The 27,686-nt window shown below is 42.2% G+C and overlaps 2 protein-coding genes across 3 annotated transcripts in view; one reads left to right on the top strand and one right to left on the bottom strand.

The window, feature by feature from the left end:
- The window catches only part of Fam168a (family with sequence similarity 168 member A), a 135,972-nt gene that overhangs the window by 25,862 nt on the left and 82,424 nt on the right, over positions 1-27,686 (top strand). The window lies entirely within an intron of this gene.
- On the bottom strand, positions 10,481-11,030 carry LOC131916853 (small ribosomal subunit protein eS10). The gene has a single exon (XM_059270423.1). It carries the CDS (start codon positions 11,017-11,019, stop codon positions 10,522-10,524), a length of 498 nt encoding a protein of 165 aa, XP_059126406.1. The 5' UTR covers positions 11,020-11,030; the 3' UTR covers positions 10,481-10,521.

The raw sequence follows: 27,686 nt of genomic DNA, 5'->3' as shown, positions 1-27,686 counted from the left end.
CCCCCACCCCCTTTATAAGATAGGGTCACACTGTTTAGTCCTGGCCAACCTGGTATTTGATATATAGCCCAGGGTAGTCTCTTAATTTAAAGCAGTCCTCCTGCCTCAGGTTACCAGAAGTGCTTGAATTATATGCGTGAGCCAATACATCCTACTTGAACTCTTGCTTACTCTCTTAAAAAATATTTTTTTAATTATGCTGTATACATATGTGAGTTATGTGCATGGGAGTGCAGTTCCACAGAAGCCAGACGAGGAAGTCTGACTGCCCCTGCCGTTTGAGTTACAGGTAGTTATGAGCTTCCTGGCATGTGTAATGGGAACCAAACTTGGGATCTCAACCAGAGCTCTTAGCCACAGAGCCCTTTCTCTAGCCTCCAAGTTCATTTTAAAATTAGCATTAAGATAACAGAAAAAATTTGGGGCTGGAGAGATGGCTCAGAGGTTAAGAGCACAGGCTGTTCTTCCAGAGGTCCTGAGTTCAATTCCCAGCAACCACATGGTGATTCACAACCATCTGTAATGAGATCCGGCTCTCTCTTCTGGCCTAAAGGGATACACGCAAGCAGGACACTGTATACATAATAAATAAATCTTAAAAAAAAAAGAAAAAATTTAAATTTATGTTAATATTTTTACTTTCTTTTTATTTTTTCTGTGTCTTTTGCATCATGTATCTTGATCCCATTCATTTCCCTGTCCCTTCGCACCCACCCTCTGCCCCTGCAACCCCCCAAAATAAAACAAAAGATAAAAAAGGGAAAAAATAAATACAATTTAAAAAAAGAAAAACTTAAAAATCTCTTCATGGAAGCTGCAGTGTGACACAGCGAGTCACGCAGTAAACCCCTTTGTCCATATATTTTTACTTGCAAGTGTTCATTGCAGAGTCATTGGTCTGGTTCAAGGCCAGTGACTATCAATGCTGGACCCTCACTGGGACTCTTGGATATCCTGTTGTTGCCCTGTGTTGTGGAGATCCTGCAGCTTTGGGTCTGTAGGTCAGGGCCCTTCATGTGCTCCAGCAGATCATAGATGAGGTGGATGTTGGGGCAGGCCAATTCCTAACCCTGGTTCTGGTTCTGGGCAGCTGCAGAGTTGGTCTGCCCACCAGTTCTCTGTCTTCTCCAGCAGTTGAGCTCTCCAGCATTGTCCAGGCTAACTCACCTCTTGCAGTGATGAGCGAGGGGTGAAGCCAGTTCTCTTGCTTTCGCGCCCTCAGTGTTGGCTCAAATTTATGTCAGTTTTTTGAAACAAAGTTTTGTTGTATGGCCCTGACTGGCCAAGAGCTCACATGTGGACCAGGATACCCTCAAATTTGTGGGAGTCCTCCTACCTCTGCCTTCCAAGTACTAGGATTAAAGGTGTGTGCCACTATGCTTGGCCTTAGAAGATTTTAATCGTTTGAAAAATTTTACAAACTTTGGAATTTCATAGAACTGGAAAAAATTATCATCTGTTTCACTGCTCTTATAGTACAGACAAGGACAGAAATCCAGGCAAGTACCCATCTGTTCAAGGTCATACAGTTTAAAACTGAAGAACCTGGGATTAGAATCTAGGTTTCTTTATATTTATCATAATTTACTCTTTTTCCTTTGGAAATTATTTGCTCACTTTGGTGATGTCAACAGTAACTAATGCCCCAAGGTGATGTCACATAGTTAAAACCTCAGGCTCAAGTGCTTTGGGTTATCTGTCTTGCAAATATATATATCATATCCCTTTATTTTTTTTAAAAAAAAAAAGAAAAATTGTGAGCTTTAATTAGAACATCTCAACAGAATTAAACAGATCAAGGGGCTAGTTCCATGAAGAGTCATCTTCCTCATTCTTGAGTAGAAGCCAGTTGTACTGATTTAGCTTCTAGGGACTTTCACATCTGAATACAGTCATGTCAGAGCCCAGCTACTTGCTATTCCAGCTGGCTTGTTTAGCACTCTTTTTTCATATGACTATAGTTTAAAATATTTGAAAAATTTTAAGCCCTTATTTTATGTTCAGGTAAGTTATCCCTCATCTAAGACTGTCAGCAGTTTTTGTTGTTCCTAGTTGCAGATTTGTTTGTCATTAAGTAATCTGTTTTTTACAAGATCTTATAAAAGTTAGTTGGCTTTTTTGTTGTTGATGATGGTGTTTTGCTGTTTTGTTTTGTAGTTTGAGCCAGGGCCTCCTTCTGTACACCTGGCAGGCTTGGGACTTTCTGTGTAGATTATACTGGCTTAGAATTCACAGGGATCTGTCTCCCAAGCGCTGGAATTAAAGGCATCATCACCATGCCTGACTCAGAGCTCTGAATCTTTAAGAAGATATTGTGTGCATGCATGTGTGCTCGTATACTCATGAATGCTTTTCTCCTTAATCCTGAAGGCACTATGAATAGCTAGTAGATTTTTAGGGCTCTGAAACATGTCTTGGTTATTTTTCTTAACAGATTTTAAATTTAAATTGTGTGTGTGTGTGTGTCCACGTGCAGGTGTGCACATGTGTGTGGGTGTGAGCAGGCATGCCATGATACTCCTGTGGAGGACAAAAAACAACTTTATGGAGTTGGTTCTCTCTTCCCACCTTTACCTGGGTTCTGAAGACTCTGAGCCATCTTACAAGCCTGTTGTTGGTTGTTTTTGCTCTTTTGCTCTTTTGGGGGACCCACCACCCAGCTCCCAAATAAATCACACACGGAGGCTTATTATTACTTATTAATGCCCGGCTTAGCTTGGCTTCTTTCTTGCCAGCTTTTCTTAACTTAAATTATCCCATCCATCTTTTGCCTCTGGTCTTTTCCCAGTCTCTTACTTCTGTAAATCTTACTCTTATTCCATGGCTTGCTGTGTAGCTGGGTGGCTGGCCCCTGGAGTCCACCTCCTTCTCTGGCTCCTCCTCCATCCTGTTCTAGATTTCTCCTTCTGTATATTCTGCCAGCTCCGCCTGTCTCTCTCTCCTGCCTTGTTATTGGCCGTTCAGCACTTTATTAGACCATCAGGTGTTTTAGACAGGCACAGTAACACAGCTTCACAGAGTTAAACAAATGCAACATAAACAAAAGTAACACACCTTAAAATAATATTCTACACCAGCCCTCTTTGCATATTTTATAAGCATTGATGTTATATTTATAGTTAAGAGTTCAGGGTAACTGCTGAAACAGAGACCCAATATTTAGTGGCTAAGAAAATGTAGAAATTTATCTTTCATATAACACTCAGAAGTAGCATTTTTGTTACCAAAATAGTCAGAGGTTCTGCTCCTTGAAATCATCCAGGGGAACCTCCACCCTTCTTTCGCATTGCTTTTGTTTGCATGTTCACAGGCAACTTATTAACACATTCACCTTCCAGTCTGTGGGAAGGGAACAGAGAGGGGTGCATAAAGTTCTCTAAGAAAAGGAAGTGAAGAACTGGTAGTGTAGCTGATTGGTAGAAAACGTGGTTAACATCCATTAGTATTTGGGTTCAATTTCTAGGACCTCTTCCCCCTAAAAGAGCCAGAAAGTATGTTCTTCAGTTTTTCTGGCATTTCATTCATTATATTTAGAATTGTGACATACTTAGTTGTAAATACTACTGGAGAATGTAGTTTCTGGCAGAGTTGCTTGTGCCCAGTTAAATCTTGGCAGAGAGTGAGGGTGGGGGAGTGTCTACTTAGAAAGGAAAAGTGGATAGTATTAGCAGTCTTCCTGAGTCATTGCTAACAGGCAATGATTTTATAACTCTTCTTCCTTTCATTATTGTATTTAATTCTCACCAGAACCGTTGAAGTAGATGTAATAACCATTTTGTCAACTGAGAAACTGGATTTAAGTATTAAACGACTGGTTTAAAGTCACAGGTATATCTTAAATCTAAACTCTGTATCTTCTTCTCTAAACCTTCTCTTCATGTTTCTTATCTCAGTGAGACACTTGTTTTCTCACCCAAGCCAAGAGTTTGAGCTTTGTTATCTTCCTATCCTCCTTCGCTAAGCTGGGCAGATATTATCACCTTAACATTTCTCAAATCTGTGCCTTTCTCTCTCCCCACAGCATCTCTTGTCTGGACAGAAGCTTCCATTTTCCTCGGCTGCCAAGATCACCCCTCTCAGCCTAAGCCTGCCAAGTCACTTGCAGTCCCTGGTATTCACCGTTTGCTTTTCCATTGCCAAATCTTTACTCGTGTCTTTGTTTCTGTTCAAATGACCCCTGTTCCTCTCTCAGCTAGGCCTTACTTCCTCAGTAAAGCTGTTGCTCTCTTTTCAGGTAAGGTTTGCTGTTTCTCTTCATGCTTCTGTGTTCATACTTGCCGTTGGTCATACTTGTTGCACTGTATTGTTAATATGTGCCTCTTTTATCATCAGCACTCAGTTCTCGAATCCCAGTCCTGAGTGTTTCTTATCATAATGACTCATTCTGTGTTCAGTATGTACATACTTTCAAGAGTTTCTCCCAAAACCAAATTTGGACATCTGATCTTTCAGGAGCTTTTTTCTTTGGCAGTCAGGAAAATGTTTGAAGATGACTTTTTGAACCAGTGGGCACTTTTGTGGCTTCACTAACTCTTGTCATGTATTTGTCTTTAATAAGAGTAGTTTCATCAACATCTGTGAGAGTCCATCTCTTTGAAAAGTCTGATTTTGACCTTAGGGTAATCAAACTGTGGGGAAATTATTTTTCTGATTTTGATTTGGGGGAATATATTTTGTCCTTTTACTCAAATACTGCTAAAACTTGCCTATAATTTAGAAAATAAAGAATTGTTGAATGTGTGGTTTATTTTCACAATTACTTTAAGAGACAAAACTTTGTTTTAAATTTTGGGTGAAAGGTAGACAAATTAGAAAAAAAAAAGACATCCTCTTGAAGATGGTTTTATTTTTTTATTTTCAAGGTTATTTACAAAGTACATGAAAATGAAAAAAGGGATAATTTCTGTTTATAGTAGGCACTGTTTAGGGAAACTGGTAACATCTCAGTGATGAGTGTAAATTTAGTCTGGCCATTATAATTTTAATCACTGAAGCTCACTGTGGGTTTAAACCATCTGTTTTGGTGTTAATCCTTTATAACTAAATCGATGGAAGTTAACATGATAAAAGGTAATAAAGGTTGAAATACAACAGTCATTTGGTCTGGTTTATATTTCAACTAATTACATGCAAAGTAAAGTGTCTTGAGAAGGGGAGGAAAAAGAGGAATTAATGCTGTAGTCAACTATTTCGACCTCAGCTTGAGCCCAGCACACCTGTCACTGGCTTGTGGAAGTTTCCCTCCATAATTAAGAGCTCCTCGCTCATGTTATTACTTAATTGGGTGCCACAGGAGCATGGTGAAACAGTGGAATCCTCTTAATTGCATACCAGCTTTAAAACAAATCACCAATGTTTAATGTGGTATTGTTTTTATAAGCCTTCTCAGGGAACAGTTTTGATTGTTTCAGGTCCAAAAAAAAAAAAAAGAAAAAAAAGAGTCTCTGTTTTGGAGCATTGAGAATACTGCAGTGTCTAAAAGTAGACTCAAATTTCTGAAACATCTCTCCTTAAAGAGTTAAGGAATGTTTTACAGTTTGGCCAACTGCTTCCTTTGTTTTAATTTCTATTATAGTTCTAAGAAAGGCATTATAATCATGTTCTGCATTTTTCAGGTGAGGAAACTTCAGATTAGAAAAGTGCTGGGCTGGTTAGTTTTTTTGTCAGCTTGACAGAGTCATCTTGGGAAGAGGAAGCGAAGTTGAGAAAATGCCTCCATAAGATTGGCCCCTTAGGCATGCCTGTGGGGCATTTTCTTGTTTAAGATTGATGTGGGAGGGCCCAGCCATGGGAGTGGTACCACCTGGTCCTGGTCGTATAAGAAAGAAGATGGTCGGGCTGTAGAATAAATAAATAGATAAATAATAAACAAATATAAACAAACAAATAAAAGAAAGAAGGCTGAGTTATTATGGAAAGCAAGCCAGTAAGCAGTAGCACTCCTCTGAGGTTTCTGCTTTGAATTTGTGCCCTGACTTCTCTCAGTGATGGACTGTAAACTATAACCCAAATAAACCCTTTCCTCCCCAAGTTGTTTTTTGTCATGCTATTTATCACAACAATAGAAGTCTAACTAGAACAGATGACTTGCACAAAGCTGTACAGTTAGAAAAAGTTATGAAAATAAACACAGACTCCATACCGTACCTCCCTTTGGTATGTCCTGCTGTCTCAGTGAGCATAATCTTGTTATGGAAGTGTTGGGTTAGTGCTATTTTTTTCTTCTACTTTTTTTTTTTTTTGACAAGATGTGGTCTCAGTTAATTTTTTTTCTTTTGTTTTGAGGATCAAACCCTAGGCCTTGTGCATTGAATACTATGCAAGCATTCTACCACTGTGCTATATTCCCAGCCTAATGTGGATTTCATTTAACTTAATGTGGTTGCTACTTTTCTCTCTGAGCTCCCAACCTTTTCATATATAGCATAGTGGAAAGAGGCAGCCTGAATGTAAGAGAAGCTGAAGTGACAGCATTGCCTTAGCTAGATCAGTCTATATAAGACCAACTATAGTTCATGTGCTTAGGTATATATGCACCTAATTGTGTTAGTAATAAATTTAGGTAATGATTCCTGTGTTAGAGAAAATAGTTAACAGATTAGCCTTAACAAAAAGTATCTTAATTTTTAAAATAATTAAGTTAGGGATATTTAAAATTTTAAAAGTTTCAGATTCTCTCCCTCTCCCTCTCCCTCTCCCTCTCCCTCTCCCTCTCCCTCTCCCTCTCCCTCTCCCTCCCCCCCCTCTCTTTCTCTCTCTCTCTCTCTCTCTCTCTCTCTCTCTCTCTCTCTGTGTGTTCAGTGAGTAACATTTAATTGTTGAATGTGTAACACTTGCACAGTGTTTGACATACGGTTGATACTCAGATCTTGGCTGAACTGTATTACTTTTTAAAGAAAATCTTCTTATTTTTAAACCACTATAGATTCAAAGGAAGTTGCATCAATTAGTACATAGAAAGGCTGGGATATAGGTTAGTGGTGGAGTTCCCCCCTAACCTATATTAGGGCCTGGGTTCAATTCTCAGCACTGGAAAAAACAGTACAGGGAGCCCTTTCTATTCTTTTTCTAGCTTTTCTCCATGGTGACCTCATAATGAAGTAATACTAAACTAGATACGTGACACCAGTGATACTGTTAATGGACTATGGACTTCATTCTTTTTTAACCATTTCCTGTGTAGTAGTGTGTATATACGTGTATAGTTCTGTATAGCTTTATCCCATGTACAGACTGGTGTCATCACTACTGCAATTAAAGATACCAACATGAGGAGCTAGGTGTGGTGGCAAACACCTTTTATTTCAACACATGGGAAGCAGAGGCAGGCAGATTTCTGTGAGTTCCAGGGCAGTCACATCTACAAAGTGAGTTCCAGGACAACCAGGGCTGTTACACAGAGAAACTCTGTCTTGAAAAACCAAAAAGAAAAAAATATATATATATACTGACACATGTTCTCTTACCACAAGGAAACTCCCTTGTACTACATCATTATACTTACGGATATACCTTCCGTCCTCACCCCACTCTGTCCTTATCCCCTGACAACTAACACCGTGTATTTTTTTTTTTTTCTTTCGAGGCAGGGTTTCTCTGTGTAGCTTTGCGCCTTTCCTGGAACTCACTTGGTAGTCCAGGCTGGCCTCGAACTCACAGAGATCCGCCTGGCTCTGCCTCCCGAGTGCTGGGATTAAAGGCGTGTGCCACCACCGCCTGGCTTACAACGTGTATATTTTTTATCTGTATAATTTTGTCATTTTGAGAATGATACATAAATGGAATCATGTAGTTTATTATCTTTTGAGATTGACCTTACTAAGTAAGCATAATGGCCTTGAGACATTCATCTAGGTTAGTGCATGTATCTTTGGTTTTTTTCCTTTTTGGGGTGGGTGTTGCTAGGCATCCAACCCAGAGCCTTCTTCATTAATCAGATACTAACATGGTTGTCATATATAAGAATCCATTTCCCAGTTTGTAGCTGGAGAATTTCTCTCCAGCTCCCGCCACCAAGTCCCGCCAGTCCCAGAGCCCACTTATAAAATAAACACACAGACTCTTACATTATTTAAACTGCTTGGCCATTAGCTCAGGCCTGTCATTGTCTAGCTCTTACTCTTATATTTAGCCCATTTCTATTAATCTTTACTTTGCCACATGGCTCATGGCTTACCAGTACTTTACATCTTCCTTGTCCTGGCAGCGGCTCCAGGCAGTCTCCCTCTTCCCTTCCTGTTCCCTCAATTCTCTTCTCTGTTAGTCCCGCCTATACTTCCTGTCTGGCTATTGGCCAATCAGAGTTTATTTACATATAGCGATATCCACAGCACTTCCCCTTTTCTTCTTTTTTTTTTTTTTAAAAAGGAAGGTTTTAACTTTAACATAGTAAAATTACATATAACAAAACAATTATCAAGCAAGAATTACAGTTACAATATTAAAGAAGAGATCCTATCTATCTTATATTTGTGAGTTTAAGGTTTTATATTTAACTTATCTTTTATTATAACTAAGGAAAATTGTAAGTATCTAGTCTTTAACCACATCAAAGACCTCAGAAGGATATAATACTGCCTGAGAAATGGGAGAAGGATGCAAGCAACTTTTGGGAGTCTTGCAGGGTAGACAGAGACAGCTGAGCCTGGACAGTCATCCAAAGTTCTCGGTAGAGCATGGGACACTTAATCCCAGGGTCGTGGGTTCGTGCCCCACGTTGGGCGCCAGATATTGGTGAAATTATTAAGGCCACTCCACATAGTTAAAAAGAGATTTATTTAATGGCGTAACTTACAAATTAAGGATAGGTAGGTCGCGGGGGTCTGGGGAAGGTGTATCGCAGTCCAGCGGTGTTCTCTGGAGCTCTGCTTGGTCCACCTCTCCCGTCCAGGATCCCAGAACCGAGCGCAAGCCCACCGATCCAGCTCTCCCGTCTCCAGGCGCCTCCCTTGGCCCCACCTTGTAGGCGTGACAGTTGCTGAAGTCTCAATGGGGGTTGGAACTTCCAGATCAAAGCTGGAATGGCTACTTACTACACCAGTTCAACTCAAGAACATTTACTACTGTATTTCCTTAAGGCACTTTGATGGTTTTCGTAGATACTCTTATGGTTTTAGCTCATTTTTTTGTTTTTGTTTTTCAAGATAGGGTTTCTTTGTTTAACCCTGGCTGTCCTGGAATTCACTTTGTAGACCATGGTGGCCTCAAACTCAGGGATCCACCTGCTTCTGCCTTCTGAGTGCTGGGGTTAAAGGTGTGTGCCACCACTGTCCAGCTGGTTTTAGTTCTTATGTTTAGGTATTTGATCATTTTGAGCTATCTTTTTTTTTTTTTTTTGGTTTTTCGAGACAGGGTTTCTCTGTGTAGCTTTGTGTCGTTCCTGGAACTCTCTCTGTAGCCCAGGCTGGCCTTGAACTCACAGAGATCCACCTGCCTCTGCCTCCCAAGTGCTGGGATTAAAGGCGTGCTGCCACCACCACAACCTGGCTATGTTCCTATGTTTTTAATTATCCTTTTGTCTCTGTTTGGGATACCTCCCCACCCTTTCTTCAGCTTCCAGCCTCTGTGATAATTTGTGATATCTTTACTTATTCAGTCATTCATCCATTACTTATTTACTTGGTGAGTGGATACTTACTGAGTACATGTGTAAGATTTCATAACTACTACATGAGGAGGAAGAGTGTATTTGGAAGTTTTCCTGTGTCCTACCCAGCCCCAAGGTCTGGACAGATCTCTCCCACCCGTGGTCCTGCAACTGATTATAAAATAATTATACAGAGGCTTATATTAATTACAAACTGTATAGCCTATGGCTCTGGCTTATATTAGCTAGCTCTTTCAACTTAATTCAACCCATTCCTGTTAATCTGTGTCTTGCCACATGGCTTCATGACTTACCGACACTTTCACATCTTCCTTCTTGGGTGGCTGGATCACATCTCCCTCTCATTCTGCCTTTCTTCTCTATCTCTTTTGGATTTCCCACCTGGCTGTAAGCTTTCTTGCTATAGGCCAAAACAGCTTTATTTATTAGCCAATGGGAGCAACCCATATTCACAGCATATAGAAAGACATCCCACAGCAGAAGAGGGCAACTATAGATTGCACTTAGGGCAGGCTCAGGGGGCATTTTGCAATCCTAAGACTCCATTCATGAGGCTAAGGCAGAAGGATTGTGAGTTTGAGGCCAACTTTAGAACATAATGAGTTGCCTGCCAGCCTGGGTTATGTATCAAAACCTTTTCTCTCTCTCTGTCTTTTTTTCCTCTTTCTGTTTATGTATATATATTGTGTAAATATATTCATATATGTATAAATATTTGTGCAGTTATTTGTGACTTAATGAAGTATGTTGTGATAATAGTAACAACTGTAAACAAGTAAAGATTGACGATTATGTGTGAGGCACTGCTTTAAGTCCTTCATCTGATTAATTCATTCCATCCCTAAAATAAGATTTTTTTTTTTTTTTTTTGCATTTTTCTTTAAAGTTTAATCAAAACATTACAATCTTCAAGTTCACTGGGGTGGCTGCCCACGTCCACGACCAAAGCCTCCTCTAAACTGGAATTCGGTGGCTGAGCCAGCCCCAGCCTCAGCTTTCTTGTCGGCACCAGGGGGCACAGCACTCCTCCTGTAGGTGTCTCTGTCTGCCTCCCCTCTGGTGAACCTTGCGGGTCGCTCACCCTCTGGACCTTTGGGCCGAGGTCTGCCAGTTTCAGGGCGGCTGCGGCGCAGGGTGGCAGGCACGATCTCCGGAGGTAGGTGGAGGTAATCACGGAGATACTGGATGCCCTCGTTCGTAAGGTACCAATAGAAGTGTCTCCAGGCAAACTGCTCCTTCACATAGCCTCGAGACTTGAGAGACTGCATGGCCTTCATTACATGAAGGTTGGGCACGTTCTTGTCGGCCAGCTCGGGGTGTTTGGGCATGTGAACATCCTTCTTGGCAATCATCACTCCTTCCTTAAAAAGGAGTTCATAGATGGCAATCCGGTTCTTCTTGGGCATCAACATCGCGGCGGCTGCCAGATTTTTTTTTTTTTAAAGGCAGGTTCTCACTATGTAGCCCTGGCTGACCTGCAATTTGCTGTGTAGACCAGGCTGGCCTGGAACTTGGAAAGATCCATCTGCCTCTGCTTGCTGAATACTGGCTTTAAAGCAGTGGTGGGCTATACTGGACTGCAATAAAATTTTAATCTTTACATACATAATTTTTTGTTTTTTGTTTTTTGTTTTTGTTTTTTCAAGACAGGGTTTCTCTGTGTAGCTTTGCGCCTTTCCTGAGACTCACTTGGTAGTCCAGGCTGGCCTCGAACTCACAGAGATCCTCCTGGCTCTGCCTCCCGAGTGCTGGGATTAAAGGCATGCGCCACCACCGCCCGGCTACGTACATAATTTCTAAGTACAAATCATATTTGGATACAAAGGAAATATTAAAATAGTTGCCTTTTATCAAACAACTGTAGGAACCATACACATCTGTAGCTGCTTTATGTACATTTTCTCTCATCCATACCAAAGCTCTGCAAGGTTAGTATTACCATTTTATACTTGAGGAAATACAGCCTGAAAGAGATAAAGAAATATGCCCAAATTTACACATATTTGTGAAAGATTGAGTTAGAACTTGATTGATTGGCTGTGCTGGAAATTAAATTTGTGACCTCTGGCATGTTAGGCAAGTGTTTTACCACTGAACTATGTGCCCAGTCCATGTTTGTTTGTTTGCTTGTTTATTTATTTATTGTTTTTGAGACAGGGTCTTGTTATTTAGCCTTGGGTCACACGATTTTCTGCTTCAACCTCTCGAGTCTTGAGATTACAGGCATGTGCCACAACACCCAATGTTGGAATCGAAGCCAGTTTTAGCTTTACCTTTTAGGTTTTTGTTGGGTGTAAGGCCAGGAGGATAGAGATAGGCAAACCTGATAAACTATAAAGAACTGTGCAAGAGAAGCCAGCTCCTGCCCTTCAAAGAAGAGACAGTGAAAGTGAGATTCATGTATTTAAAAATATGAAGTCTATCTTTTTATTTACTTGTATGTCCCTTCTTTTCTAGATCAGACTAAGAAATCCTCTTCTATTAGCATGAGTGTATAAGGGCTTCTGGATTTATACTGTTGGTGTTGATGGCACATGGCAATTCTGAATGCTTCAGCCATGTGCATAATTGGAAATTCATTCATGGCAGCTGCATGTAGCCAGATGGGATTTAAAATTGGCATGTTCATATTAAAAAAAAAACAAACCCTAATTTAAAAATGTCAATTTGCAACCTGATGTTGCCATGTTAGAATGTTCCCCAATAAAGAATAGGAAATGTTTCATTAAATGCCTGTTAAATTGTTTACACTTGTTGTACACTGCACAGATGTGCTCATCTGGATGAATTGCTTTTCTAAAATTGTGTGCCGTGGAAGAAGAAAAGTGAGCTGTTTTCGTTAGGAATTTGGAATGGCTGTAGAACAAAGGAATGCAGTTAAATTTTTAGTTTATGGAATTGACTTTAACAGTTGGTTTTGTAGTTGTGTTTTCTAATTAAATGGTGGTATTATAGCTTTGAGAGACATAGAGAAAGACTCATTTAAAATAGACTGTGTTGAAAACTGCATCAGATAGGCCCTGTCTCTTTCCTTTTTTTTCAGCAACTTCCTGACTGACCTACTTACCTGTTATCTCACTTCTCCCAAGTATACCTTCTTTATTGCTTTTCTCTGAGCTTTGTTAAGTACATATTTCACCCCTTTTCCCTGCTGCAGATTTTTCTGAGAATTCCTTTGTAATTTGGAAGATAAAATTTACACCCCTTAGTTTACCTTGAGAATTTCTTGCATAATTCAGGCTCTGTCTGCCTCACTGGTCCTAGAACCTAAGCCTTTCTTATATGTTGTTCCAGCCACTTTAAACTAATTGCCACTCACTGTCCAGATCATGTCCTTAAACCTTCAGCCATGACACTGTCTCCATTTGTGACAACTTCCCATTTCTTCTTCATCTCTCACCCTATTTATTTGTTTAGCTGAGGCTGGCCTTGAACTCCTGATCCTTCTGCCTCCACTTCCCAAATGTTGGGACTACAGGTGTGAGTTACCTTGCTCAACTCTGAGTTGTAATTTTGTTCAAATATTTGAAAAATTCCTTTCAGAATCACTTGTAATTGAATTATATGCAAAACCTAAAACAACAAATAAGCTACCTTCTTAATCAAATTTCACAGTAAACTGGTAGCACTTTGGTTTGGGAGAGGAACTGAACACATGTTTTCTGGTTACTTCTAATGTGGCTCCTACCATTTCCCTCCCCAGTTGAAATGATAGTTCATTTTACTGTGATTCTGATACCTTGGAAAGCAAGAGTTCTCTAGCTGGTGATGTAATGTATGAAAAACAAGCACTGATTACAGAAGAAAGGAGTTCAGGTCATCAGACAGAAACTAGGAAGAATTTAAAATGAATGGTCAGCACTGCTTACCAAGGTCTTCATCCCTATAGCATGGGTTAAATGGCCCTGATCTATCAGAAAATAAAAAGTAGAAAAGAGTTTAAAAACTCACCCTCTAAAAGGCAATCATTTGATTATGAGGTCTAAGTTGAAATATAATGTACAAATGTCTAGGGCACAAAATCTGACACCAGCAAGCACTTTTTGTTTTTGTTTAGAGCAAGTTTTAAAAAATTTGTATTATGTTTATTTATTATTGGGGGTGGGCACATGTGATGGTGGAAGGAGAGAATCAACCCCTAAAAGCTGTTCCTCTATGATCTCCATGGTGCTGGGAATCCAACTCCTCTGCAATATATGCTCTTAACTACTGAGCTATCTTTCTCCCTGGTGTTTGTTCTTTTTTATGGGAGGGGGTGCTTGTTTTGAGATAGGATCTTGTGCTCCTAGTGGCCTCAAAATCATTATGTAACTGAGGACAATATCCTTGAACTTCTGACCCTTCTGACTTTACCTCACAAGCCCTAGAATTACAAGTATGATCATCATGCCCCCTAAGAAATACAGCTCTTTTTTGTTTGGTTGGTTTTTTGTTTTTGTTTTTGATACAGCGTTTATCTGTGTAGCCCTGGCTGCCCTGGAACTCTCTCTGTAGACCAGGCTGGCCTTGAACTCACAGAGATATGACTGCTGAGCCTCCCAAGTGCTGGGACTAAAGGCATGCAACACCATGCCTGTGGCAGAAATACAACTCTTTAAGAGCCACATATGACAGCCAATTATACTCACTCATCTTTTTTTTTTTTAAAGATTTATTTATTTATTTATTATGTATACAGCATGTATGTCTGCAGTCCAGAAGAGGGCACCAGATCTCATTACAGATGGTTGTGAGCCACCATGTGGTTGCTGGGAATTGAACTCAGGACCTCTGAAAGAGCAGTCAGTGCTCTTAACCCCTGTCCAGCCCCTACTCACTCATCTTTTAAGGCTCATAAAACTAACAATTTTTATGTGCATTGGTGTTTTACCTGCATGTCTATCTGTGTGAGGGTGTAGAAGCCCTTAGAACTGGAGTTACAAACAGTTGTGAGCTGCCATGTGGGTGCTGGGAATTGAACCCAGGTCCTTTGGAAGAGCAGCCGGTGCTTTTAACCACTGAGCCATCTCTCCAGCCCCAAAGATAATAACATTTTTATTGAAGCTCTCAACTCTGAGAAGTGATTATAATTGTTTCTTCCTCTTACCCCTGATATAGCTGACTAATCCTAGAGAAAACCCAAAGTATTTTTCTATCACATTCCTGTCAAATTTGTAATGTCAGTGTCAGGGATCAAACCCACATGCTTTAATATGTTACCAGCACAGCTAAACCCTAAGTTCTTCTATTACAGTTAACTGCACTTTCTTACTTATATCTCTTACTCTCTACTGATTTGAACTTCTAGATCTGCTTTCCAATACAGTAGCCATTAGCCATGTGTACCTATTTAAATTAACTGAAATGAAATAAATTAACTTTCAGTTTCTGAATCTCATTTCCATATTCCATGTACTAAAGAGGTACACACGGCAGGTGACTGTCAGACAACACAAATATAGAATATTTTGATCCCTGCAGAAATTTTACAGTGCTATGTCTAGTCTGTATGTATTCACTGCGGGACAATATAGGAAGCAGTTTGGCAGGAGCTACACTTAACTCATTTCTGTACCCCAGCATCATCCCATACTAAGTCCCCAGAGTAAATGCTTTTTAGGAATGACACTAGGTAACACGGAGTTTGTTCACACACAACCAGGATTTATTTCCATAAACTAGTATCTTTCACAGGCTAGAATCAGGGTAAAAATGAACTGTCATTCCAACTGGAGAGGGAAATGGTAGGAGCCACAATTAGAAGTAACCAGAAAACATGTGTTCAGTTCCTCTCCCAAACCACAGTGCTACTAGTTTACTGTGAAATTTGATTAAGAAGTGCTTTCCAAGAGTCCTGTGGCCTTTCCTACTCTTGTCACTTCGTGTTAGTTATGGCTTTTACCAAATGTTCACCTGAGTATGAATGTGCTTGAGAGAGAATAGAGGAGCAGTCCTAGAGCAGCCCTGATGATAAAGAAGGTGCTTTTATGTAGCACGTGTTTGTAGTTGGGAACTAGGGGATGAAGAAAAAGAGGGGAGTCCTTTGCTCAAAGCAAACATGAAAACTCCTTAGAAATTCAAAATAGCTACCAGCAAAGAGACTGTAGCAGTTACATCTGGAGTATTGAAATTGAGCTGGTGGAGGCTGGAGTCTTGATAAGACTGGGCTTGGGGAGCCTCTTCCTGTGTAATGATCAAGAACTGTCTTTAGAGCCGGGCGGTGGTGGCGCACGCCTTTAATCCCAGCACTGGGAGGCAGAGCCAGGAGGATCCCTGTGAGTTCGAGGCCAGCCTGGGCTACAGAACGAGTTCCAGGATAGGCGCAAAGGTACACAGAGAAACCCTGTTTCAACCTCTCCCCTCCAAAAAAAAGAATTGTCTTTAGTTTGCGCTCTCTCTCTCTCTCTCTCTCTCTCTCTCTCTCTCTCTCTCTCTCTTTCTTTTTTGGTTTTTGGAGACAGGGTGTCTCCGTGTACTTTTGGAGATCCGCCTGGCTCTGCCTACCGAGTGCTGAGATTAAAGGCTTGTGCTGCTACCACCTGGCTTATTTCTTTATCTTTAAGTGAATTGACTTGGGGCTGAGTTCCAAAGGCAGATAATATAAGAACAGCTTAATTTACACATGTACATTTATTTTATAAGAATAGTCTTTATGACCTGGGAGTGGTGGCCCAAGCCTCTAATTTCAGTACTCTGGGAGGCAGAGGCAGGGGGATCTCTGTGAAGTTGAGGCCAACCTGGTCTACAAAGTGAATTTCAGGACAGCCAGGACTGTTACACCAAATAGTCTTCATGTTTCAACCGTCTTTGTATTCTGCTACATTGAGTATAAGTGTGTCCTCTTCAAATATGACTATCTCTAGTTCAAAGCCTAGGTTATCAAGACTGGCCCAGGTAGTTATTTTGGCCAACTTCAGTCTATTTTATGAGGTAGTAAAGCATTTGAACTTTGTAGTGCCAGTACCTGAGATTGAATTCAGTTTCTTTTTTTTTTTTTTTTTAAGGTTCTTGGTTTTTTTTGTTTTGTTTTTTTTTAATTTTTATTTTGCAATGCAATTAAGTTCTACATACAGGCACAGATTCCCTTGTTCTCCCCCCTCCCGCCCCCCTCACCTTCCCCCCAGCCCGCCCCCCATTCCAATCTCCTCCAGGACAAATGGATGGACCTAGAAAAAATCATCCTGAGTGAGGTATCCCAGACTCAGAAAGACAAACATGGTATGTACTCACTCATAACAGGATACTAGATGTGGAACAAGGATGACTGGACTGCTACTCACATCACCAGGCAGGCTACCTGGAAAACAGGACCCCAAGAAAGACACAGGGATCGCCCAATGACAGAGAAATGGAATGAGATCTACATGAACAGCCTGGACATGAGTGGGGGTAGTGAAGGGCGAGGGTCGAGGGAAAGAGAGCTTGGGGGAGTGGGAGATCCCAGCTGGATCAACAACAGAGAGGGAGAACAAGGAATAGGAGACCATGGTAAATGAAGACCACATGAGAATAGGAAAAAACAAAGTACTAGAGAGGCCCACAGAAATCCACAAAGATACCCCCACAACAGACTGCTGGCAATGGTCGAGAGACAGCCCGAATTGACCTACTCTGGTGATGGGATGGCCAAACACCCTAATTGTCGTGCTAGAAACCTCATCCAACTACTGAGGGATCTGGATGCAAAGATCCATGACTAGGCCCCAGGTGGATCTCTGGGAGTCCAATTAGCGAGAATGAGGAGGGTTTATATGAGAGAGAATTGTTGAGACCAAGGTCGGATAAAGCCAGAGACAAATAGCCAAACAAACGGAAACACATGAAATATGAACCAATGGCTGAGGGGTCACCAACTGGATCAGGCCCTCTGAGTGGGTGAGACAGTTGATTGGCCTGATCTGTTTGGGAGGCATCCAGGCAGTGGCACCGGGTCCTGTGCTCATTGCATGAGTCGGCTGTTTGAAACCTGGGGCCTATGCAGGGTCCCTTGGCTCGGCCTGGGAGGAGGGGACTGGACCTACCTGGACTGAGTCCACCAGGTTGATCTCAGTCTGTGAGGAAGGCTTTGCCCTGGAGCAGTTTCTTTTACTAACTATGTGATCTTGAGCTAGACACTTGACCCTTCTAGGCTTAGACTTCTCATTTGTAAAAGATTATAGGATTATGGTCATGGGTAGGAAGATGCATGCTCATGGAAAGCATTCAGTAAATGTTAACTACTGTCATTGTACCTCCTGTCATATTGCTGTACATGGCCAGTTCATTTATTTATAAATTCTCATACAAATGACAAAATTTACCACCTTAATTTTTTTTTTAAATTTTATGTGTATGCGAGTGTTTTCTCTGAATGTATGTCTGTGCACCATGTGCATGCAGTGCCTGTGGAGGTCAGAAGACAGCATCAGATCCTTTGGAATTGTAGTTGAAGATGATTGCTAACCACCACGTGAGTGCTGGGAACTGAACCCTGGTCTTCTGCAAGAGTAATAAGTGCTCTTAACTGCTGAACCATCTCTCTAGCTCCTTAAATATTATGTTTAAATTAATCACAACCAAATTGGCTTTAATAAAATTTTGTTAATTTTAACACGCCAGTAGTTGCCACATCTGCATAGTGTCATCGATGAACCTGACTGGGGTAGCAAGAGAATGAAGCATAGACAAATACCATCAGGAAGCTGGCATCAGGTGGTCTGGGCTCTCTGCAGGAGAAATTGCAGTCCTCCCAGAAAGCTCAGCCGTTTATTATATAGAGTTGAACAGGGAGGCAGAGTTATTGCATACAGATACCAGGAGGTGGGGTTTATGGTGTACAGCTGAATAAATGAGGAAGATTTAGCTAAACCCATTGGAGCTGTCTCTGTAGGGGAGCAGTCTTCAGGCCGTAAATACGTTAGGAGAGAGCTATGGTGGACATTTTCTGCATATACTATCAACATTTACACTCAGACCAGAGGAAGGCTTTGCCATTTTCTGAACCTAGACAAGAGAGGACTTTGCCATTTTCCCATGTGTCTGAGGCTTTAGGTCCTTGACATGGGCTGGAGAGATGGCTTAGAGGTTAAGAGCACTGGTTGTTTTTCCAGAAGACCGAAGTTCAGTTCCCAGAATCCACAGGGTAGCTAACAACAGTCTGTAACTCCAGTCCCAGGGATCTCACTTCTCTTGTGCTCTTGTTGGCCACTAAGCACACATACAGTAAACAGACATACATGCAGACAAAACACTCATACACATAAAGTAAAGATAAAAGGAAATTAAGAAAAATAAATTGAGTTGTAGTGAGTAGAGGGGAAAAATGTCAATGGTCAATGTGTGGGGAAAGGGAGTTATTTGAAAGGGAGGAAACCATCAGCTACCTGGCCTCCATGGGCCTCAAATTTTTACTATGCAAACTTGCTTTACTAACTTACTATGTAGCCAAGGATGACTCTGAATTCTGAATTTCTGATTCTCCTATCTTAACCTCCCAAATGTTGGGGATACAGGTGCTGCTGAGGATAGAACCCAGGGCTTCCTGCATGCTAAGCAAGCACTCTACCAACTGAAGTACATCACCAGCCCCTTGTGTAGAGATCTTAATGAAAAAGGTCATACTCGTAGTTTGAGGGGAGAATGCTTTAGATGAAGGACTGTAGGTGCTAAGTGTCCCTGGTGTGTCAAGGAACAAGAAGGAGAAGAATGTCTCTGCTGTTCATACGTAGAGATCTAAGACTTGCACTTTTTTTTTAAATTTTTATTTTGCAATACAATTCAGTTCTACATATCAGCCACAGATTCCCTTGTTCTCCCCCCCTCCCACCCCCCTCACCTTCCCCCCCAGTCCGCCCCCCATTCCCATCTCCTCCAGGACAAAGCCTTCCCCGCAGACTGAGATCAACCTGGTAGACTCAGTCCAGGTAGGTCCAGTCCCCTCCTCCCAGGCCGAGCCAAGGGACCCTGCATAGGCCCCAGGTTTCAAACAGCCGACTCATGCAATGAGCACAGGACCCGGTGCCACTGCCTGGATGCCTCCCAAACAGATCAGGCCAATCAACTGTCTCACCCACTCAGAGGGCCTGATCCAGTTGGTGACCCCTCAGCCATTGGTTCATATTTCATGTGTTTCCATTCGTTTGGCTATTTGTCTCTGGCTTTATCCGACCTTGGTCTCAACAATTCTCTCTCATATAAACCCTCCTCATTCTCGCTAATTGGACTCCCAGAGATCCACCTGGGGCCTAGTCATGGATCTCTGCATCCAGATCCCTCAGTAGTTGGATGAGGTTTCTAGCACGACAATTAGGGTGTTTGGCCATCCCATCACCAGAGTAGGTCAGTTTGGGCTGTCTCTCGACCATTGCCAGCAGTCTATTGTGGGGGCATCTTTGTGGATTTCTGTGGGCCTCTCTAGCACTTTGCTTCTTCCTATTCTCATGTGGTCTTCATTTACCCTGGTCTCCTATTCTTTGTTCTCCCTCTCTGTTGTTGATCCAGCTGGGATCTCCCACTCCCCCAAGCTCTCTTTCCCTCGACCCTCGCCCTTCACTACCCCCACTCATGTCCAGGCTGTTCATGTAGATCTCATTCCATTTCTCTGTCATTGGGCGATCCCCGTGTCTTTCTTGGGGTCCTGTTTTCCAGGTAGCCTCCCTGGTGATGTGAGTAGCAAAGACTTGCACTTTTTGTTTGTTTTTGAGCCCGGGTTCTGCAGTGTAGCCACAGCTATTCTGGTACTTACTATGTAGCCCCGTCTGGACTTAGATTTAAAGTAGTCCTCTTGCCTCAGTTTCCGGAGTTCTGGGATTATGAATGTGGCTTTGCACGTTTTTCTTGATCTATGCTTTGGTTATCTCAGAATGGTTTCCAAGTAACATGTTAATGCTAAAGTTTAAGATTTACTGCAGTTTGGCATAAGAAGGAAGATGGTAAATACAAGAAGCAAGGAGAGTTGTAAGGAGTAAGATGAGCTAAGTGGAAGGGAGTTAGGTATAGGATGTTATAGATGATGGCTATGATCTTATGTTCCACTCTGAGTGGAAGGCACTATAAAGTTTTGGAAAGAAGTGAAGTTCTCTGAATTGAACTTAAAGGGATCATTTGTTTTCTGAAAGAGGGATGGAATGGACAGATAGGTCTGACTCAGTGATACATTACACCCCTTCATGTGTGAGACCCTCGGTTGATTTTCAGCACTGGAAGGGGGGTGGGAAAAAAGCCAAAAGATGTTGTAGAAGGGAGTTGAAAGCAGAGAAAGTACAAAGAACAATAATTTCAAGGAAGGAACTAACCGGGTTTTGAGGAACAGCAAGAAGACCATTGGTAGAACAAGAGGCAGACAAACAAATACATAGAGCTTTGGAGTCATCTAATCTTAGAAGATTTAGTTCTGACTTCCATCGGTTGATCTGGTGTGTGATCTGGATAGAATAGCTACTTTTTTTTTTTTAAAGATTCATTTATTATGTATACAGTGTTCTGCCTGCATGTATGTCTGCAGGTCAGAAGAGGGCACCAGATCTCATTACAGATGGTTGTGAGCCACCATGTGGTTGCTCGGAATTGAACTCAGGACCTCTGGAAGAGCAGTCAGTGCTCTTAACCTCTGAACCATCTCTCCAGCCCTAGCTACTTTTTTGAGCTTTAAATTATCTATAAATGAAGGCAATAAAAAGACAGTTGTTTTGTCTTATTTTGAGAATAAAATAAGAGAACATGTTCAGACACAATGGGATCTAGTATTTAACTTTATTAATTAAACTCATATTTATGCCATACCTACCATTATTAATTATTATTATTACTAGTTTTGTTTTGTTTTGTTTTTCAAGACAGGGTTTCTCTGTGTAGCCCTGGCTGTCCTGGAACTAGCTCTGCAGAGCAGGCTGTCCTTGAACTCAGTGACCTACCTGCCTGCTTCTACCTCCTGAGTGCTGGGATCAAAGGAGAGCATCACCACCACCTGTCCATACTCACCACTATTGGCAACATTCATTCTGCTGTCATCAACTGCATTCTGTTTGATTTTCTTTATTTTAAATTTTGTTTTAGTCAGCAAGTTCAAAGAAGATGTGTTTTTATTATTTTTAATTATGTATCCTGTATGTCTGTGTGTGGGTATGTGTGTGTGAGTGCAAGTGCTCAGGGAGGCCAGAAGTGTCAGATCTCCCTATAGCTGGAATTTCAGGCAGTTCTGAGTAGAACTGAACTTGAGTCCCCTGTAAGAAGAGCGGTAAGTGTTCCCGTCCCCCCACCCCCGACAGGATTTCTCCGTGTAGCTTTGGTGCCTGTCCTGGATCTCACTCCATAGACCAAGCTGGCCTCAGACTCACAGAGATCTGCCTGGCTCTGCCTCCCGAGTGCTGGGTTTAAAGGTGTGCGCCACTGCCGCCTAGCTACAGTAAGTGTTTTTAACCACCAGTGTTCTTGTTTTGTGCCAGGTCTGAACTAGCCATTCTCCCTGAGCTCACTTTTAAGGTGTTATAATCAAGAAAGGAAGGGTACTAAAAAGAAAACAATTTAGAAGTTGATGAGTAGGTATAAAAATGAGTGCTTGGGATCCTGGTAATTGCAGCCTCTGATATGTTCATTTATTATGGAAAGGAACTGAATGAGCATTTCTGTCATCTTTGCTCATCATTGGATACTAGCTCTACTCAGACACTTCCCAGCCAGACTTCCTGCTGATCCAAAGCTGCTTGCCATAGGAAAATCAAATAGGAGCCAAGTTCTCTATCCTTATAAGACCATCTGCTTTCATAGCTGCAGATGCTGCCCTTAGCAATTGCAACCCAACACAACTGGAATGATTTATTCATCCCCAGGTAACATTTGTGCACCAGCTTTCTAGCAAAGTGAGGTATCAGCTTTATACATAATGAAGCATCCAGCACAGGTGGTAAGCTGTACTGTAAAGGATGCTTCTGGCTTAGATATGTTCGATGGACAGGTGGAGATAATTTGTTAGTCCTGAGATACAGCTAGAAGAAGCAAGCGAACCTTGGCAATAAGAACTTCATGTCCAGTCGAGTTTTAAATTCTGGATTGTTTAAGATCACTAATACAACTGATTTTTTATATATTGATACTGAAGATCAAACTTAGAGCCTTGTACATAATAGGAAAGCACTCCTACTAGTTCCCTTTCTCTGTGTTTCTGTTTCTCTTTCTCCACACCTCCCCTGAGAGAAAGAGAGAGCATTGTTTCCTAGTCCTGCCTGACCTTGAACTCACTGTGATTCTTTGCCTAGGCTACCCTTGTGCTGGAATGACAAGTATGAGAAATTATATCACCCATTTTTATTTTTTGAATAGTAGGAGTTCATTAGGTAGTTCAGGCTGGCCTCAAAGTTGTTATCTTTCTGCCTAAGCTTAACAAGTACTGGGATTACAGGTATGTGCCACTGTAGGGGTTGGATCCAAAGATTGTTTAAATATATTACTGTGCATTTTAAGAAAGGAAATTAAGACCCAGAGAAGGACAGGGATTTAGTTTGAATTATATAGCAGTTTGAAATATATAGCCAAAACTAGAGCTGTATGTAACACAAATTCTAAATGGTCTTTTAATAAAAATCCTGGAGCTAGATATTGGGGTAAATGCTGAAAGATCAGAGAGACAAAGGCCACATCTTACCTCTAGGACTCCTCAGCCTGAAAAACCTCTAGTTTCTGTCTCCTCATACCTTATGTACCTTTCTCTGCCCAGCCATATCACTTCCTGGGATTAAAGATGTGTGTGCTTCCCAAACAAAGGCATGATATCTCAAGTGCTGGGATTAAAGGTGTGTACCACCACTGCCTGTCTCTGTTTCTCTCCTAGACTGAGTCAATCTCATGTAGTCTAGGGTGGCTTTGAACTCACAGAGATCCAGACGGATCTCTGGCTCCCGAGTGCTAAGATTAAAGCTGTGTACCACCACTGCCTGACATTGATATTTAATCTAGCTTGTTCTGTTCTGTGATCTTCGGGCAAATTTTATTAGTGTACACAACATATCACCACAGCTGTGTATTCCTATTCCAAGCCCAGTACTTGCTTTCCCATATTTTGTTATACAATGTAAAACTTTAAAGCATTATCCAAATAAGAGGTAGTAGCATTTTATCATTATTTTTTGCTTATCTGATAATTTGCTCTGATACCACAAACAAATCACTTTTGCCCTTTAACCAAATGACAGAGCAAGTTGGTTATTTTATAATTCAATTTTATTTTTAATCGTATGTATATGTGTCTATATATGTATATGTACGTTTGCATGCCTGATGCTCGTGGAGGCCAGAGGAGAACATTGGATCCTCTGGAGCTGGAGTTGCAGGTATTGTGAACTCAGGTCCTCTACAAGAGCAGTAAGCACTCTTAACTGCTCAGCTGTCTCTTCACCTTCAAACTTTTCTTATTTGTAAAATGAGGATTTTAATACTCATTATAAATTGTTTTGAGCAGCTGGGCGGTGGTAGCGCATGTCTTTGATCCCTACACTTGGGAGGCAGAGGCAGATGGATGGATTCCTGTGAATTCTAGGCCAGCCTGGTCTACAGGGTGAGTTCCAGGACAGCCAGGGCTACACAGGGAAACCCTGTCTCAAAAAACAAAACAAAAATTATTTTGAGTAGTAAATGAAATGAAATGAAATACATGAAAGCTGCTTAGGTCATTTTTAGTAATGAGAAGGCACTAAAAAAATGCTGATTAATTCAGATCTGTTCAGCAAACAATGATTAATCACCTATTTTGTACCAGTCCAGTTTCTAGGCTCTTTTACATTATTTGTTTACCATGTCACTTTCTTTCTGTATTTTTATCTAACACTGAGGGTCTAACTCGTGTAGTATTTTTCCTCCATGACAAAATCCTTTCATAGTCAAATATCTAACCGGGCGTAGCTGTTACTAAAAAACCCAGAATGTTAGTATGAATGTGAGTATGAACCTGTAATGTCTAAGTATGAATGCAGTTTGGGTCTTGTCTGATTCTTGGCCCTGCTCCTCCTGGAAGGTCCTTTTGGAGTTTCTGTTTAGGGGACGAATCTATGACTAGTCTTTTCCCTCAGAGAGGCATGGCTTGGTTTTCTTTGGAGTGTTTGCTCTTAGTGAATTGCTTCCCCTTCACCTTAGGGTTTAGGCTCTTCACAGGTCATGTGCTTTTCAGACCCACTTTCTTTGTACCAGTAAGGGCAGGCAGGCAGTTCAGAGAAACAACAAAGGCTGTCTGTAGTTCCTGGTGGTTTATAATAATGGAAAGGCTGCAGGGAGATATTGCACCTGCTTGTTGGAATTCATTTGCGATTTGTGCCCTCAGAAGGCAGTATTTTACCAGGTCCTCTGCTGGGCTGAATAAAGAGGTACAATTGTGGAATGAAAGAAAGTCTATCAACATGCAGTTTGACTGTTTCAGTTCTTACCAGAATTGGCTGTAGCTCTGAAGAGCTTGTAGGACTTGATGTTGCTGCGCGATTTTTATTTTTATTTTTATTTTGTGCCTGTATCTATTGACCTGTCAGCCAAATGTGGTGCTCCCCCTGCCCCCCACCTTCCTTCCTGAAAAAAAAAAGAAATGAAAAGGAAAGGAAACATGACTGATTCTAGGTATGGTGGAGAAGGTGTATCGTAGATATGTGGGAGAGCATAGCCAGAGGTAGGGACATCTGAGAAAGTCCAGACTGAGCTGTGAGGAGATGGGGGAGTAGGGAGGGGAGAGAGGGAAACCAGCAGCAGGAGGAGGCCCAAGGAGAGGAAAGAGGCCAGGTACCAGAATGGTTGGATTATATAGGAAAGGACAGCTGGAGGAAAGGTAGCCCAGCTGGAGAAGTTTAGGGGAGGCGGCTGGGTATGTCAGCCAGAAGGGCTCTGTAACAGGTACGGACTAAGGGATGCAGGAGAACCTGGCAGCCAGGTCCACTTGGAAATGTTAAATAGGTACCTCAGCCATTTATCCCAAGTTTAAAACTTAATCCATCCATCCTCCTTCCTTCCTCCCTCCTTCCTCCCTTTCTTTCTCTCTCCATCAGAAAGAGTCTTACATTGTCCACCAGGATGACATGGAACTCACTATGTAGTTCATGTAGCTCAGGCTGGTCCTGAACTGTAGTAATCTTCTGTGTCAGCCTCTCTAGTGTTGGGAGTCATAGGGTGAGCCACTGTGTTCATCCTGCCCTTCATTTTCCTGTTTGGTTCTTTTTCCTGGTTTCTGATCTGATCTGTAAGTGGTTTATTATGTAATATAATCAGCCCACTGTGGTAAGTGGAAATTCAGTAATGGGTAAAGCAAGATGATGGTGCAGGGAACTTGGTTGAAGTAGTGGAATAGTGTTAAACTTATAGACACATAGCTTCAGATTTCAACATTGCCTTATACTTGCTCTGTAACTTTGAGCCTTCATTTATGTGTTTATATGTATATACTTTTCAAAAATAACATAATTCTTTATTGATTTCTTTGGGAATTTCACATCATGCATCCCAGTCCCACTTACCTCCCAGTCTCTCCATATCTTCCCCTTACTCCTTCAGCATCCCCCTAAAAAAAAAAAATCCCCCCAAATTAATTAAAAACAAATCAGAAAACCACCTCATTCCTCTGTCTTTTCCTCCTCTCCAACACCTCTTCATTCATCTTAGTGGCATTGAGAGCTGCGGTGTGTGTGTGCCCTTTTGTCAAATCAGCACCACCTGCAAATGTTTATTGTGATGAGTCATTGGTCTGGTTCAAGGCCTCTGGCACACCATCATCACTGGGCCCTCACCGAAACTCCTCTCAGACATCCTGCTGCCCCAAGTCATGGAGATCCTGCAGCTATCATTCCGCAGGACAGACCCTTCACACATTCCAGCAGGTCATAAATGGGTTAAATGTAATGTTAGTGTGGGCCAACCCAAGGCCCAGGATATGGGTCTGGGTGGTAGCTGAGCTGGTTGGTCTAGGCTGCTGGGACCTACCCCTCAGGTGAAGGGCAGAGACAGCTTTCCTAAGCCCATGCCATCTGGGCCAGCTCTCCCACACCTGTGGTGAGAAGAGATGAGGCATTCTTTCCTAAGTGTGTGTGTGTGTGTGTGTGTGTGTGTGTGTGTGTGTGTGTACGCGCTCCCCCATAAGGGGTGGGGATAGCTCTCTTGCTGCAGTGTCCAGTCCAGCAAGGGGTAGCACCAGCTATCCCAGGGCCAGTGAAGGGCAGGGCTGGCTCAGGTGTCACTGCCCTTCAGATTTCAACACACATGGTTCCTGTGGCCACATGGGCCATAGACATCAACACAGACCCTAGCTGCAGCAGGACCACTGGTACAGACATGGTCCTAGGCAGCATCCTGAGCCTGGATGTCCCCGTGGCCCTGGTGGCAGCTTAGGCTACTCAGATCGGCATGGCCCCAGCAGCAGCATGGCCCTTAGACACCAACATGGCCACATCCTTTGGTGTCAACATGGGTCACGGACATTAACAAAGACCTGATTGTGGCAGGATATGGATTCAGACATGGTCCTCAGCAACAGCCTGGGTCCGGATGTCACCATAGCCCCAGGTGGTAGCACAGGCCACTCAGATCAGCATGGACCCAGCAGCATGGCTCTGGTATACCAACATGGACTCAGGTGGCTGACCAGACCCTGGGCATCTGCATAGCCTTCAGTAGTTACTGAAGTCATGGACATCAACACAGATCCTGGCTGCTAGGGCCACGGACCCAGACATGGCCCCTGGCAGCAGCTCAGGCTCGGATGTTATCATGACCCTGGATGGCAGTACAGACCACTCAGATCAGCATGGCCCCGACCGCACAGCCCCTGGATACCAACGTGGCCACTGGTGGCAGCGCAGACCCCAGGCATCCTTGTGGCTTTTGGTGGCAACATGAGTCATGGCTGTCAACACAGACCCTGGCTACAGTAGTACTGTGGATCCAGATGTGGTCTTAGGCAGCAGCCCAGGCCCGGATGCCACCCTGGCCCCGGGGTGGCAAGCAGGTCACCCACATCAGTCTGTTCCTCACTGCCTTCACTTCTTCAGTTCTGCCTCTTTCCACAGCACATGAACCATTCTGCTTCTCTTTTCTCTCATTTCTATACCATATATTTGCTCATCTTAATGGCAATTTCTGGCACCAGGTGGGTCTTGTGGAT

The sequence above is a fragment of the Peromyscus eremicus genome, chromosome 1, assembly GCF_949786415.1.
Source record: "Peromyscus eremicus chromosome 1, PerEre_H2_v1, whole genome shotgun sequence".
Lineage (NCBI taxonomy): Eukaryota > Metazoa > Chordata > Mammalia > Rodentia > Cricetidae > Peromyscus > Peromyscus eremicus.
The sequence above is the reverse complement of the archived record's forward strand: the minus strand, read 5'-3'. Positions and strand labels throughout refer to the sequence as shown.

Coding starts and splice junctions, on each gene's coding strand:
- LOC131916853 (XM_059270423.1), bottom strand. CDS start 11,019: ATGTTGATGCCCAAGAAGAACCGGATTGCCATCTATGAACTCCTTTTT.